Genomic DNA, 16,772 nt, shown 5'->3' with positions numbered 1-16,772 from the left:
GATTTGATAAAATGCTATGCCCAAGATTACCATCCGAGTGCCGGCGGGGAAGTGGTTCATATAGCCCCGGCTATCACTTCCTTTTGTCCGGTCGTGATGGTCAAGCGGATTAAGGCGTCCCTGTACTTACCAGTTGTGGGAGTATGGGTTCGAGTCACTTCTGGGGTGTGAGTTTTCAGTTATATATATATATATATATATATATATATATATATATATATATATATATATATATATATATATATATATATATATATATATTAGTATATTTTGGTAGCAGTCTTTCATGTAGACATATATTATTAAATATGACCGAAAAAGTAAGATTAATAATTCTAACACGAATTTTCTCAATCTTTCGTACATTTCTTTTCACTGTTGGTGGTAATTCAAAAATCAATTCTCCAAAATTCATTTTTATTTCTAGTCTGACGCGACACTTGAGCGCGTTTCGTAAAACTTATTACATTTTCAAAGACTTTAGTTTACACATACACAACTGAATAGAACTTACACATCTCCGATTTGTTTATATCTACATTTGAGTGAGGTGGATAGGGTGAGGTGGTATTAATAGGGTATTAAATTCATCAACACAAGAGAGAACACGAAACAATGGGTATTGAATAGAAGTGATTGTAGAAAGCCTATTGGTCCATATTTCTTGATGCTTCTATGTTGGTGCGGAGTCTTGAAGTGGGTAGAATATAGTTGTGCATTAATTGGCTGTTGATTGCTGGTGTTGACTTCTTAATGTGTAGTGCCTCGCAAACGTCAAGTCGCCTGCTATCGCTGTATCTATCGATGATTTCTGTGTTGTTTACTAGGATTTCTCTGGCGATGGTTTGGTTGTGGGAAGAGATTATATGTTCCTTAATGGAGCCCTGTTGCTTATGCATCGTTAAACGCCTAGAAAGAGATGTTGTTGTCTTGCCTATATACTGGGTTTTTTGGAGCTTACAGTCCCCAAGAGGGCATTTGAAAGCATAGACGACGTTGGTCTCTTTTAAAGCGATCTGCTTTGTGTCTGGAGAGTTTCTCATGAGTAGGCTGGACGTTTTTCTGGTTTTATAGTAAATCGTCAGTTGTATCCTCTGATTTTTGTCTGTAGGGATAACGTTTCTATTAACAATATCTTTCAGGACCCTTTCCTCCGTTTTATGAGCTGTGGAAAAGAAGTTCCTGTAAAATAGTCTAATAGGGGGTACAGGTGTTGTGTTAGTTGTCTCTTCAGAGGTTGCATAGCGTTTCACCTTCCTTCTTATGATGTCTTCAACGAAACCATTGGAGAAGCCGTTGTTTCGGCTACTACTTTCTCACATAGGTGAGAAAGTAGTCACCACCACCCTCTTCACCTTTGTCCCTCCGCCACACACACACACACACACACACACACACACACACACACACACACACACACACACACACACACACACACACACACACACACACACACACACACACACACACACACACACACACACACACACACACACACACACACACACACACAAACGAATTGAACAAAAGGGCGTGGAGGAACTTCCGGAATAACAGAACACCAGAAAGTAGAGAGAGAGATACCAGAGAACCAGGAATGAGTATGTTAGTGTGAAAAGAGAAGCAGAGAAAAATTATGAAAATGATATAGCAAGCAAAGCCAAGAGAGACACGAGAGAGACGTGATGATGGAGACAACACGCATCAGAGGAGACACTCCCTCCCCTTTCATCCAATACCCTCTCTGTCCCCGCCCCCCCCCCCCTTCACTTTCCACCCCCTCCCACACCCCTCACTCCAGTATCTTATGAGACCTCGTTACTCACCCCACAAATCCTTACGCCCATGGAATAGCTTCCCCCATCAGCAGAACGCTCACCAAGAAGGAAACATGAGAAGGGACAGAAGAAAGTGAGTCTCAAGACAATGTACACTAACATAGATGGGATTACAAGTAACACAAATGAACTTGGAGAATGGGTACTTGAAGAGAAACCAGACATAATAGCACTGACAGAAACAAAGCTAACGAAAATCATAACAAATGCAGTGTTTCCACAGGACTACTGTGTTGTGAGGAAAGAGAGAGAAGGAAGATGTGGTGGGCTGTTAAGGTTTCAGTGACTACATAACAGGTACCATAGCAACTGGAGGACAAAAAATTATAGTCACAGTCATATATAACCCACCACCAAATGACAGAAGACCCAGACAGAAATATGATAGAAACACCATGGCCTCCATTAACATAATAGAGAGAGCAGCTTCTCTCGCTAGCAGGAATGGATCTGTAATACTAATCATGGGGGACTTTAACCACGGGAAGATAGCTTGGGAGAACAGAGACCCACATGGAGGACCAAATACATGGAAAGCTAAGCTGCTGGACGTGGCAACAAGAAACTTTCTAAGCCAACACATCAGGGACCGGCAAGAATGAGAGGGAAAGATGAACCAACCATGCTTGATCTGATATTTAACCTAAATGTGTGGGGTATAAGGGAAGTTAAGTTGGAAGCAGGCTTGGGAATTAGTGATCACAGTGTATTGATCCTTGAGTACTTGGTAGAGCTAGAACTTATCTCCCCAAAAACAGAACTAGGAAACAAAAGGCTCAACCCCTGCAAGCACACATTGGTGAGTACAAATAGGTGAGTACACACACACACACACACACACACACACCTTCAGTCTCGTAGGGGCTTCGTAGCCTGGTGGATAGCGCGCAGGACTCGTAATTCTGTGGCGCGGGTTCGATTCCCGCACGAGGCAGAAACAAATGGGCAAAGTTTCTTTCACCCTAAGTGCCCCTGTTACCTAGCAGTAAATAGGTACCTGGGAGTTAGTCAGATGTCACGGGCTGCTTCCTGGTGTGTGTGTGTGTGTGTGGTGTGGGGAAAAAAAAAAGTAGTTAGTAAACAGTTGATTGACAGTTGAGAGGCGGGCCGAAAGAGCAAAGCTCAACCCCCGCAAAAACACAACTAGTAAACACACACACACATACACACACACTCAGGAAGCAGCCCGTAACAGATGTCTAACTCCCAGGTACCTTTTTACTGCTAGGTAAAAGAACCATCAGGGTGAAAGAAACTCTGCCATTTATTTTCCACCATCGCCGGGGGATCGAACCCCAGTCCCCTGAGTGCTGTCCACTCAGCCACCAGTCGCCCTGAATCTACCTTGTGTGTCTGTGTGTTAGTGTGAATGTGACTATCAGTGAATTTTATGAATTTGACCGTAAAGGATTAGATCAATGATTCAAGCACGAATCTTCTTTATATTTATTCTCTTTTTCTTCACTTGGGAATGAAGTTAAATATTAACTATCTAGCGTTAATCTTACAATTTGGCATTGCGTTAAAAGATGTGTCGTTTAGTCTCACAACATCTTTGAAGGCAGAGAGAAATATTTTGCATTAATTCCTTATATTTGGAGTTCGTTTTTCCACAAAAATCTAATTATAAGTGTTATTTTCAGATTGACGAGAATGATTTGAAGAGAACCAGTACTTGGCTTCAGTCACAACAGAGGGAAGACGGTTGCTTCAACAGCGTTGGTAAGGTGTTCCACAAGGCCATGAAGGTGGGTATCTTGTTGACAAACACAATACTAATTATGTTAATGAAACACAAAATTTATTGTCAATATAAATACAAATATGAATGATAAGCTTGCGGCATAACGCCTTATTTATGAGTGTGCGCTGGTACTGTATTATTGTTCCATGAGTGTGGGCTGGTACTGTATTATTGTTCCATGAGTGTGGGCTGGTACTGTATTATTGTTCCATGAGTGTGGGCTGGTACTGTATTATTGTTCCATGAGTGTGCGCTGGTACTGTATTATTGTTCCATGAGTGTGGGCTGGTACTGTATTATTGTTCCATGAGTGTGCGCTGGTACTGTATTATTGTTCCATGTGTGTGGGCTGGTACTGTATTATTGTTCCATGAGTGTGGGCTGGTACTGTATTATTGTTCCATGTGTGTGGGCTGGTACTGTATTATTGTTCCATGAGTGTGGGCTGGTACTGTATTATTGTTCCATGTGTGTGGGCTGGTACTGTATTATTGTTCCATGAGTGTGGGCTGGTACTGTATTATTGTTCCATGTGTGTGGGCTGGTACTGTATTATTGTTCCATGTGTGTGGGCTGGTACTGTATTATTGTTCCATGCGTGTGGGCTGGTACTGTATTATTGTTCCATGCGTGTGGGCTGGTACTGTATTATTGTTCCATGCGTGTGGGCTGGTACTGTATTATTGTTCCATGCGTGTGGGCTGGTACTGTATTATTGTTCCATGTGTGTGGGCTGGTACTGTATTATTGTTCCATGCGTGTGGGCTGGTACTGTATTATTGTTCCATGCGTGTGGGCTGGTACTGTATTATTGTTCCATGCTGTGTGGGCTGGTACTGTATTATTGTTCCATGCGTGTGGGCTGGTACTGTATTATTGTTCCATGCGTGTGGGCTGGTACTGTATTATTGTTCCATGTGTGTGGGCTGGTACTGTATTATTGTTCCATGCGTGTGGGCTGGTACTGTATTATTGTTCCATGCGTGTGGGCTGGTACTGTATTATTGTTCCATGCGTGTGGGCTGGTACTGTATTATTGTTCCATGCGTGTGGGCTGGTACTGTATTATTGTTCCATGCGTGTGGGCTGGTACTGTATTATTGTTCCATGAGTGTGGGCTGGTACTGTATTATTGTTCCATGCGTGTGGGCTGGTACTGTATTATTGTTCCATGTGTGTGGGCTGGTACTGTATTATTGTTCCATGCGTGTGGGCTGGTACTGTATTATTGTTCCATGCGTGTGGGCTGGTACTGTATTATTGTTCCATGTGTGTTGGCTGGTACTGTATTATTATTACATGCGTGTGGGCTGGTACTGTATTATTGTTCCATGCGTGTGGGCTGGTACTGTATTATTGTTCCATGTGTGTGGGCTGGTACTGTATTATTGTTCCATGTGTGTGGGCTGGTACTGTATTATTGTTCCATGCGTGTGGGCTGGTACTGTATTATTGTTCCATGCGTGTGGGCTGGTACTGTATTATTGTTCCATGTGTGTTGGCTGGTACTGTATTATTATTCCATGCGTGTGGGCTGGTACTGTATTATTGTTCCATGCGTGTGGGCTGGTACTGTATTATTGTTCCATGCGTGTGGGCTGGTACTGTATTATTGTTCCATGCGTGTGGGCTGGTACTGTATTATTGTTCCATGCGTGTGGGCTGGTACTGTGTGGTCACTTACTGTATTATTGTTCCATGTGGCAATACCTCCCCAGCAGGTGGTATGTGCAAAATGGCGGCGGCACGTGGTCGGTCGGTGCACAGATAGCAACACGTACCTGTACATTCAGGAATTAGGACGCAAGACTCTCATATCCTATTGACAACTTCTCTCTGAGCTAATGGTAAATTGGCCGCCAGAGAATAGAATCCCCACCTGAGAAGACGCACAAAACATGACTATAAAGGTGCGATGATCTTCAACACGGGTCATTACTGGCCATATAGAACAATTATGAGGTAACTGGTCCTCACCCCACTTCAGGAGAGTTGGATATACAGGGACATAATAACGACATTATATCAAAGTCAATTGACCAAGCAGAAAATAAGAGTTCAAGCTGTGAATGATAGCCTCGTAAATCAGTGATGTTAGAAAACCTCTTCAGTGACATAGATGTAAGTGGAATGAGTGTGACGAAAAAGTGGTTGAAACTAACTCGATATATTATTTAAATTAAATATAATACGAGAACTGAGAGGAATTAATTGCATCAAATTGAAGATTTTTAGGAAGGCTGAGCTAAGTGCTAATCCTCAGCCTCGCAAACTGATCTTAGGGATTCTCACTCAATCATCTGAACGAATGAATGAATGAAACTAATGAAGGACTCTTTGTCTGTACACGGAGGCTCCTATTTATATCAACCTAAACACATTCATATGTATGTCTAACCTAAGTTTGAAACAATCAACCGACCACTCGTCTATTATGTAATATGGTAAAATGTTCCATATATCATAACCGTATTCCAAACGCAGTATTTACCCAGGTCTTTCCTGACCTTAAACTGGTGCAGTTTGTATACACTGCTCGTGTTCTGTTATGTGTGTATATGTCTAAACAATACCAATAAGATATGGCACTTTTCACAGGGTGGAATTGAGGGAAGCGACTCTCCTGTACCTCTGACAGCCTACGTGATGATCGCCCTCCTGGAGGCCAGTGACGAGTCCTGTACTGCCTCGTCATGTCTGGCAGCCCAGTGCCTGAGGGCGGACACCTCCCACGACCCCTACGTTATGGCGCTCAAGGCCTACGCTTTTGCCCTAGCAATGTTACCTGAGGCCGAGGCAGTTCTCCAGAAGCTGCTCGCACAAGCCGTTGTGACCAAGAACTCGACCTACTGGGTGCTGCCCAAGGGACCAGGTATTACTTGGTTAAGGGATATCTTGAGGTTATCTTGAAATGATTTCGGGGCTTAACGTCCCCGCGGCCCGGTCCTCGACCAGGCCTCCTTTTTTGTTACATACCCCCAGGAAGCAGCCCGTAGTAGCTGTCTAACTCCCAGGTACCTATTTACTGCAAGGTGAACAGGCACATCAGGGTGAAAGAAACTCTGCCCATTTGTTTCCGCCTTGTTTTTTACATGGGATACAGTGAGTTACTGTGAAATCTGATGATCAGGATGAGATGAGCCTGTTAACAGGTGCCACTTGTTGCTCTTCGTAGAGATCTCCCGCCCATTCACTTCCAGTTTCTATTACATAATGTGGTAATACAAGAAGAGTCTCCCACAGGTCTGACATCTCAACTTGCCCGCCTGAAAATAAAATTGTCATTAAATCAAACCCGTAAACAGTAAAATATTATGCCACTTTCGCCTTACAAACTGAACTTTTTAACTTAATCAAACTACTATGAACCAGAGGCTTCTAGTATGTCCTGTGTAAGTGTTAAGATTTTGGGCATGATCCCTCATGCAGTCATGGGCGTGTTACAGTGGACTACAGGTATGGAGGAGTTACAGTGGACTACAGGTATGGAGGAGTTACAGTGGACTACAGGTATGGAGGCGTTACAGTGGACTACAGGTATGGAGGAGTTACAGTGGACTACAGGTATGGAGGTGTTACAGTGGACTACAGGTATGGAGGTGTTACAGTGGACTACAGGTATGGAGGAGTTACAGTGGACTACAGGTATGGAGGCGTTACAGTGGACTACAGGTATGGAGGAGTTACAGTGGACTACAGGTATGGAGGAGTTACAGTGGACTACAGGTATGGAGGTGTTACAGTGGACTACAGGTATGGAGGAGTTACAGTGGACTACAGGTATGGAGGCGTTACAGTGGACTACAGGTATGGAGGCGTTACAGTGGACTACAGGTATGGAGGTGTTACAGTGGACTGCAGGTATGGAGGTGTTACAGTGGACTACAGGTATGGAGGTGTTACAGTGGACTACAGGTATGGAGGCGTTACAGTGGACTACAGGTCTGGAGGTGTTACAGTGGACTACAGGTATGGAGGCGTTACAGTGGACTACAGGTATGGAGGTGTTACAGTGGACTACAGGTATGGAGGTGTTACAGTGGACTACAGGTATGGAGGCGTTACAGTGGACTACAGGTATGGAGGAGTTACAGTGGACTACAGGTATGGAGGAGTTACAGTGGACTACAGGTATGGAGGTGTTACAGTGGACTACAGGTATGGAGGAGTTACAGTGGACTACAGGTATGGAGGTGTTACAGTGGACTACAGGTATGGAGGTGTTACAGTGGACTACAGGTATGGAGGAGTTTACAGTGGACTACAGGTATGGAGGTGTTACAGTGGACTACAGGTATGGAGGAGTTACAGTGGACTACAGGTATGGAGGTGTTACAGTGGACTGCTACAGTATACACGTGGATGGACTGGTTATTAATGTGTTAGTTGCCCACTAGGTTGACAAATATTTAATTAATCCCATTAAATAATTGGAATTTCCGTTCTATTCATTTATGTATTATATAACATATGTCCCAGGATAAATCATTATTAAAAATAAGAGTCATTAACAATTAAAAATAAAAAGAACGAAGAGATAAAAGTTATGTCATCCTTCTGTTTTCATCATCAATCATCAAGCAGTACGATCATTATAGTTCCCAATTTGTTAGCTTCATTAGCTTTTTTATGGTTTAAATACGCTTGTTTACATTAGCACTGAAACAAAATAACACAAGTAATAAGATAACTGTTGTTGAATACCCAGGCAAAACTGAAGCCGTAGCGGTGGAGACAGCTGGCTACGCTCTCATGGCCATGATGACACTCCACCCTAAACTATACCAGCAGCAGGCAAACAAGGTGGTCAAGTGGATCACGGCACAGCGGAACGGTCAAGGTGGCTTCCACTCCACACAGGTAGCACCTTCACTCAGTCACCCCACATGTCTCACCTACTCCACACAGGTAGCACCTTCACTCAGTCACCCCACATGTCTCACCTACTCCACACAGGTAGCACCTTCACTCAGTCACCCCACATATCTCACCTACTCCACACAAGTAGCACCTTCACTCAGTCACCCCACATGTCTCACCTACTCCACACAGGTAGCACCTTCACTCAGTCACCCACATGTCTCACCTACTCCACACAGGTAGCACCTTCACTCAGTCACCCACATGTCTCACCTACTCCACACAGGTAGCACCTTCACTCAGTCACCCCACATGTCTCACCTACTCCACACAGGTAGCACCTTCACTCAGTCACCCCACATGTCTCACCTACTCCACACAGGTAGCACCTTCACTCAGTCAGCCACATCCCCCTGCCAAGACACAACATAACTGTATTATAATAATAATATCACTTTAATAATGGGTAAGGGTACCACCTCTGGTGCAAATGTAGGGACCCACAGCCTCAAAGAAGAAAATAAAGAGTAATCAGAGATAACCTTGTGGGTTCTCACTAAACACTTTAAACCTTTCTTCTCCTACCACCCAAATGCATTTTAAATTTATTTTGTTTTATTTTATTTTATTTTGTTTTGTTGCATTGCTACTGTTTACAGAGAACACACACACCATAATATATTCTCTATGAAGATTCCAATATTCATACTTTGTATTTATTTACACAAGTAAATCTTCCATACTTTCAGATTTTCCATATTTCAGCTTATTAACTGATGTACTTCCGTCTTACATGCAAACACCTTTTCTATTTTACACCCTTCTCACGCCAGCACTACTTATAATATTCTCTTAACACTTTTCATCACTTCTACCCACTATGTATTCTTTACATATTTAATTCATACAAACCTGACGGTTTTATCCAGTAAAAACAGAAGCTGGGATTGCATAAGAGGACAATAGTTTTCCCTTCGCGAGGAGAGCTTTGGGAAGAGGGTCCCAGGATCATTTTCTATCCTCTACCCTTTATCTCAGGGAATGTGGCGCTGTTCATACCGGTGATGGGCACCACATTCCTGCACACGCTCACATAATTGTTCCTTAGTCTTGGTCGGGTCCGTTTTCCTTACTTATTTTATGTTCTAAATCAAGCTGTGCTTAGAAATCATAATTAAGGAGAGTGTCTGCATAATAAATATAAATATAACCCTTGGAAATTAAGTAAGTATAATTGCTTGCAATCTGGAAGAGAATTTCTCGAGTGACAACTATGGGTAAGATAGTATGGGAAACACAAGTACTTTGAGAATTTCAGCAAAAGGAGCGCAGTGTGAAATGCAAGGAGTAATTTTATAACAGATTATAACAGATTTTAACTAAATTTTTATTGTGAATCTAAAACTAACACAATAAAGTTAATTTTAAAGTTCATTAAGACAATGCATTAACGTTCATTCATAGAGCATCAGGAATGTTATGGAAAACTAATTTTTTGGTAAATGTTTGGACTAACATGTTTTCTCTTCGGTGGCACTCAGGACACGGTGGTGGCACTGCAGGCTCTGGCCCTGTATGAGACCCACTTTTACCAGGGAGCCTTGAAGGTGGTGGCAACAGTGACAGCCACCGGCCTGACCCATCCCTTCACTGTCACGGACGACAACAAGCTCCTGCAGCAGCTGGTGAAGCTGCCCACGCTCCCCACACCTGTCTCTGTCACCATGGACGGTCAGGGGTGCGCCGTACTGCAGGTGAGATTATATTGTCTGCCAGCGTCTTTGTCTTTGTCAACGTGAATGTGTTTCTCTGTGTCTGTCTGAGACTGTCAGTGTTTGCTTGTGACTGAGAGTTTCTGACTGTGACTGTGTGTTTCTGACTGTAACTTTGACATACAGACATAAACAGTCTTTGACTGTGTCTGTCTGTATGTGACTGTTAGTATTTGTGTTTGACTGTGTATGTCTGTATGTAACTGTTTGTATTTGTCTGAGACTCTGACTGTCTGTCTGTGATTGTATTCACCTAGTTAAGCTTGCGAGGTTGAGCTCTGCTCTTTCGGCACGCCTCTCAACTGTCAATCAATCAACTGTTACTAACAACTAACTAATTCCTCCCCCCCCCCCACACACACACACCCAGGAAGCAGCCCGTAACAGCAATCTAATTCCTAGGTACCTATTTACTACTAGGTAACAAGGGCATCAGGGTAAAAGAAACTCATTTTGTTTCTGCTATCACCGGGCATCGAACCCGGGTCCAAGAATTACGAGTCCAGAGCGCTGTCTACTCAGCTATCAGCCCTCCTATGTGTGTTTGTTTTTGACTGTTTGTATGTGACTATGTGTTTGTTTGTGACTGTGTGTGTGTGTCTGTTTTTCTGCTTGTGACTGTGTGTGACTGTGACCTCTAACACCTGTACCGTTCTTTGTGGACGATGAACCCTAAAGACCGTTGTTACGTTAGTGAGAGAGACTTGGTCCAGAGATACAAACATCTTTCCTGAGTTATCAGTCGGTGGAATGACGTTTGGACGAGGGTGTAGCTAACATCTCTGTGTGAGTATCACTCTGACGATAACGCCCCTGAAATAAAAATTATCGTACACCCTAGCGATATTGTCATAGTGGACAGCGATGGTCCACGCTCAGAGTGGCCCATTGACAGTATTGTTACTCTCCATACAGACAGCCAGGAAGTGCTGAGGAGAGTAAAGGTGCTGTGCAAAGGCACCACTACCTTGAAAACAATAGATAACTATTGTGGAGTTATGTGTTGCTGTGGATGGCCTTGGTTGTAGGGTTGATATAAAGCCATTGGTTGGTTACTGACTTTAATACTTATAATAATACATGACTGTCACCTTCCAAGCTTGGCGGGCATCCTGCACGCTCTCTCTTGTTTAAAGGCGCTGCTGGCTGAGTGGACAGCATGCTGGATATGTAATCCTGTGAACCGGGTTTCGATTCCCGGCGCCGGCGGAAACAGATGGGCAGAGTTTTTTTCACTATGATGCCCCTGTTACCTAACAGCAAATAGGTACCTGGGAGTTAGACAGCTGTTATGGGCTGCTTCCTGGGGAAAGTGAGTGTGTGGGGGGGGGGATTGTGTGTGTGTGTGTGTGTGTACTCACCTAGTTGTGCTTGCGGGGGTTGAGCTTTAGCTCTTTGGTCCCGCCTCTCAACCAGTCAGTCAACAGATGTACAGGTTCCTGAGCCTATTGGGCTCTATCATATCTACACTTGAAACTGTGTATGGAGTCAGCCTCCACCACATCACTTGCCTAATGCATTCCATTTGTCAACCACTCTGACACTAAAAAAGTTCTTTCTAATATCTCTGTGGCTCATTTGGGCACTCAGTTTCCACCTGTGTACCCTAGTGCGTGTGCCCCGTGTGTTAAATAGCCTGTCTTTATCTACCCTATCAATTCCCTTGAGAATCTTGAATGTGGTGATCATGCCCCCCCCCCCTAACTCTTCTGCCTTCCAGCGAAGTGAGGTTTAATTCCCGTAGTCTCTCCTCGTAGCTCATACCTCTCAGCTCGGGTACTAGTCTGGTGGCAAACCTTTGAACCTTTTCCAGTTTAGTCTTATCCTTGACTAGATATGGACTCCATGCTGGGGCTGCAGACTCCAGGATTGGCCTAACATATGTGGTATACAAAGTTCTGAATGATTCCTTACACAAGTTTCTGAATGCCGTTCTTATATTGGCCAGCCTGGCATATGCCGCTGATGTTGTTCTCTTGATATGTGCTGCAGGAGACAGGTCTGGCGTGATCAACCCCCAAGTCTTTTTCTTTCTCTGACTCGTGAAGTATTTCATCTCCCAGATGGTACCTTGTATCTGGCCTCCTGCTCCCTACACCTATCTTCATTACATTACATTTGCTTGGGTTAAACTCTAACAACTATTTGTTTGACCATTCCTTCAGCTTGTCTAGGTCTTCTTGAAGCCTCAAGCAGTCCTCCTCTGTCTTAATCCTTCTCATAATTTTGGGATCGTCCGCAAACATTAAGAGAAATGAATCTATACCCTCCGGGAGATCATTTACATATATCAGAAACAAGATAGGACCGAGTACAGAGCCCTGTGGGACTCCACTGGTGAATTCACGCCAATCGGAGGTCTCATCTCTCACCGTAACTCTCTGCTCATGTACTCCCTTATCCACTGGAGCACCTTCCCAGCTACACCTGCCTGTCTCTCCAGCTTATGTACCAGCCTCTTATGCGGTACTGTGTCAATGGCTTTCCGACAATCCAAGAAAATGTGTGTGTGTGTGTGTGTGTGTGTGTGTGTGTGTGTGTGTGTGTGTGTGTGTGTGTGTGTGTGTGTGTGTGTGTGTGTGTGTGTGTACACTCACCTAGTTGTACTCACCTAGTTGTGTTTGCGGGGGTTGAGCTCTGGCTCTTTGGTCCTGCCTCTCAACCGTCAATCAACTGATGTACAGATTCCTGAGCCTACTGGGCTCTGTCATATCTACATTTGAAACTGTGTATGGAGTCAGCCTCCACCACATCACTTCCTAGTGCATTCCATTTACTAACTACTCTGACACTGAAAAAGTTCTTTCTAATGTCTCTGTGGTCCATTTGGGTACTCAGCTTCCACCTGTGTCCCCTTGTTCGCGTCCCTCCAGTGTTGAATAGTTCATCCTTGTTTACCCGGTCGATTCCCCTGAGGATTTTGTAGGTTGTGATCATGTCCCCCCTTACTCTTCTTTCTTCCAGTGTCGTAAGGTGCATTTCCCGCAGCCTTTCCTCATAACTCATGCCTCTTAGTTCTGGGACTATAGTAGCATACCTTGTGTGTGTGTGTGTGTGTGTGTGTGTGTGTGTGTGTGTGTGTGTGTGTGTGTGTGTGTGTGTGTGTGTGTGTCCGTGTGTGTCCGCCATCCATGTATTTAAAAGCAATTCTGAAGTTAGAAAGCGTGGCATAGGCTCCTCGCACAACGTTCTTTATGTGGTCCTCAGATGATAGTTTTTTATCTAGAACCACCCCTAGATCTTTTTCTTTATCAGAATTCTTTAAAGATTTCTCACATAATATATAGGTTGTGTGGGGTCTATGTTCTCCTATTCCACATTCCATAACATGGCATTTATAAACATTAGATTCCATTTGCCAAGTAGTGCTCCATATACTTATTTTGTCCAGGTCATCTTGAAGGGCATGACAATCATCTAAGTTTCTTATCCTTCCTATTATCTTAGCATCATCAGTAAACATGTTCATATAACTCTGTATATCAACTGGTAGATCATTTATGTACACAATAAACATCACTGGTGCAAGAACTGAACCCTGTGGTACTCCACTTGTGACATTTCTCCAGTCCGATACATTGCCTCTGATTACTGCCCTCATTTTTCTATCAGTCAGAAAATTTTTCATCCATGTTGGAAGCTTACCTGTCACCCCTCCAATATTTTCTAGTTTCCAGATCAACCTCTTATGTGGAACTCTGTCGAAAGCCTTTTTTAGGTCTAGATAGATGCAGTCAACCACATCCATCTCTTTCCTGTAAAATCTCTGTGGCTCGATCATAGAAACTGAGTAAATTCGATACACAGGATCTTCCAGATCGAAAACCATACTGTCTGTTTGATATTATATAATTTCTCTCCAGGTGTTCTACCCATTTAGTTTTTATTAGTTTTTCCAATACTTTCACTATTACACTTATCAATGATTTAGGTATATAATTGAGGGGGTCTTCCCTGCTGTCACTTTTGTAGATTGCAACTATATTAGCCTGTTTCCACACATCTGCTACGACTCCTGTACACAGGGATGCCTGAAAGATCAGGTGAAGTGGAATGCTGAGCTCAGATGCACATTCTCTCAGAACCCATGGTGAAACTCCATATGGACCAACTGCTTTGTTCTTACTGAGCTCCTTTAAAAAAAATCTAATTCAAATGTTTATTTAGGTAAAGTACATACATACAAGGGGTGATACAGATATTGATGAATTTATAGATAGAGCTCGTACATACAATGCCTAAAGCCACTATTATGCAAAGCGTTTCAGGCAGAAACGCTTTGCGTAAACGTTAGCATATTTTTCACTTCATCTTTAGACACCTCTATACGCTCTATGTTGTTCTCTGGAATTCTTCTTGTATCTGGTTCTCTGAAGACTTCATTTTGTACAAACACACTTTGGAACTTTTCATTTAATGTTTCACACATTTCATTTTCATTTTCCGTGAATCTGTTTCCCGTTTTCAACCTCTGGATATTATCCTTTACCTGCAATTTGTTGTTAATGAATTTGTAGAATAGGCCCGGTTCTGTTTTACATTTATCCGCTATCCCCTTTTCAAAATTTCTTTCTGCCTCTCTCCTTATTGCTGTATAGTGTTTTCTCGCTTCTTTGTATCGCTGGTATGTTTGGGGGTTTGGCCTCTTCCTATACTGATTCCATTTTTGTGTCTTTTGGCCTCTGGCCCTCTCGCAATTTCTGTTGAACCAATCCTGTTTTCTGGCCCTGCATCTCTGTTTTGGTATGAATGTTCGTGTGCCTTCATCGTATATTTTGCAAAATTTGGCATACATTTCATTTACTTCCTTATCTAGCAACAAGTCTGTCCAATTGCACTCATTAAAAAAAATTCATAGTTCCCAATTGTGACCTCTCCTTAAATCGAGTTTATCATCTGTTTCAATGTCCCCATTTTCTTCTAGATGGAATTTTAAAGCATATTTAATGTCTAACAGGACGTGATCACTCGTGTGTGTGTGTGTGTGTGTGTGTGTGTGTGTGTGTGTGTGTGTGTGTGTGTGTGTGTGTGTGTGTGTGTGTGTGTGTGTGTGTGGAAAAAAAAAAATAGCAGTTAGTAACAGTTGAGAGGCGAGCCGAAAGAGAAGAGCTCAACCCCCGCAAGTACAACTGGGTGAATACATATTGTTGGTGTATGAAACTCAGCACATACAAACGGATGGTGCCGTTTGCTATGAACATAACATCCCTCCTTTTCTTTAAAACAATGAATATAGGATGTCTACCATGCTTGTAGCACAAAGCAAAGTTATTGACACAAAATAAGTTGTTAGCATATCAAAAGGTGTTGCACAGATTTTTCATTAATTAGGCAAACAGAATTTAAACAACTTAATATTTACCACACAGGATTTCAATGTCAAAAAATACAAATACAATGTTAAACAAAAATGAAAGCAACTGTACTACACAGATACATTGAATGAGAGCTTGATCTGCAGTATTCAAACAATATTAAATTTAATTTAGTATAATAAGTAAATACTTTGCATTATATAGGAACACAATTAGTCATCAAATCTCTTAGGACGTTTACAATGACGTTTAGGACAAGAGTCCTTGATCATAAGAATATTCCTTGATGAATATTTTGTTTAGTTATAACTCATTTATTTCTTTATCGTTTGCACTACTTTGTACTTCATCATTTTCTACACCAGTTGTATTCACTTTGAAATAAGCTATATTACGTGTTATACTATGATCTCTATTACTCGCTATTAGAACTATTATAGTTCCTTTTACACTAATAACTGTACATGGTTTTGTATCATACGGCATATCTAGCTTTCCCTCTTTTATCTTTTAAACTTGAACGGTGTCACCAACCTTAATGAATTGTTCCTTTGCACGTTCATCATGAGCAAATTTTCATTTTGCATTTGGGTAATGCATCCTTCTGAGCGAGACGTTTATCCGTTACCTCAGCTGGCATGACAGGTAGTGTGATCCTCATAGGACGTCAAAATAAGAATTCACCAGGCGACTTGCCCAGTGTTCCATGCGGTGTTTGCACTGTAGTTCCTGAGAAAAGCATACATAGCTTGTTTCCAGGATCGTCCTTCGGCATGATCACAGCGTACCGCTTTCATGAGTGGTTGCATGAATCTCTCGACTTCTCCGGTTGCTTGAGGTTGTAGTGGTATCACACGGTGGTGTAAGAATCTAATATGCTCAGCAAAGTTGACGAAGTCTTGTCCATTGAATGGCGGGCCATTGTCCGTCTTGACAACTTCAGGAATGCCAAAATATTAAAAGATCTTGTCGAGTTTCGGGATAACAGCCTTTGCAGATGTGGAAGTGAAGATTTCTACCTCTGGATAACGTGAGTTCTCATCGATAACATGATCACTGACCTTTATTTTGGTCAATGCCTCCACTATTGCTGGCAGAGTTGGATCCTCTAGGGGGTGCAGTACGGATTTCATCAAGAGTTAGAGCCTTAAGGAATGCATCACAGGTTACAGAGTGTACATATTCTTCGGCAACTTGCTGATGCTTGGTGATGGTGAAACTGTTGGCAGGATGTCAACTGATG

General features: G+C 42.7%; 1 protein-coding gene across 1 annotated transcript in view; it reads left to right on the top strand.

Annotated features, from left to right (window-relative positions):
- LOC123774736 (murinoglobulin-2) overlaps nucleotides 1-16,772 on the top strand; it is a 308,702-nt gene that overhangs the window by 265,027 nt on the left and 26,903 nt on the right. Inside the window, 4 exon segments of the mRNA XM_045769279.2 lie at nucleotides 3,482-3,586; nucleotides 6,181-6,454; nucleotides 8,291-8,442; nucleotides 9,984-10,196. Coding sequence (XP_045625235.2) covers nucleotides 3,482-3,586; nucleotides 6,181-6,454; nucleotides 8,291-8,442; nucleotides 9,984-10,196 — 744 coding nt within the window.

The sequence above is a fragment of the Procambarus clarkii genome, chromosome 68 (genome assembly GCF_040958095.1).
Source record: "Procambarus clarkii isolate CNS0578487 chromosome 68, FALCON_Pclarkii_2.0, whole genome shotgun sequence".
NCBI lineage: Eukaryota > Metazoa > Arthropoda > Malacostraca > Decapoda > Cambaridae > Procambarus > Procambarus clarkii.
Note: the sequence above shows the minus strand (reverse complement) of the source record. Positions and strands in the feature narration are given on the sequence as shown.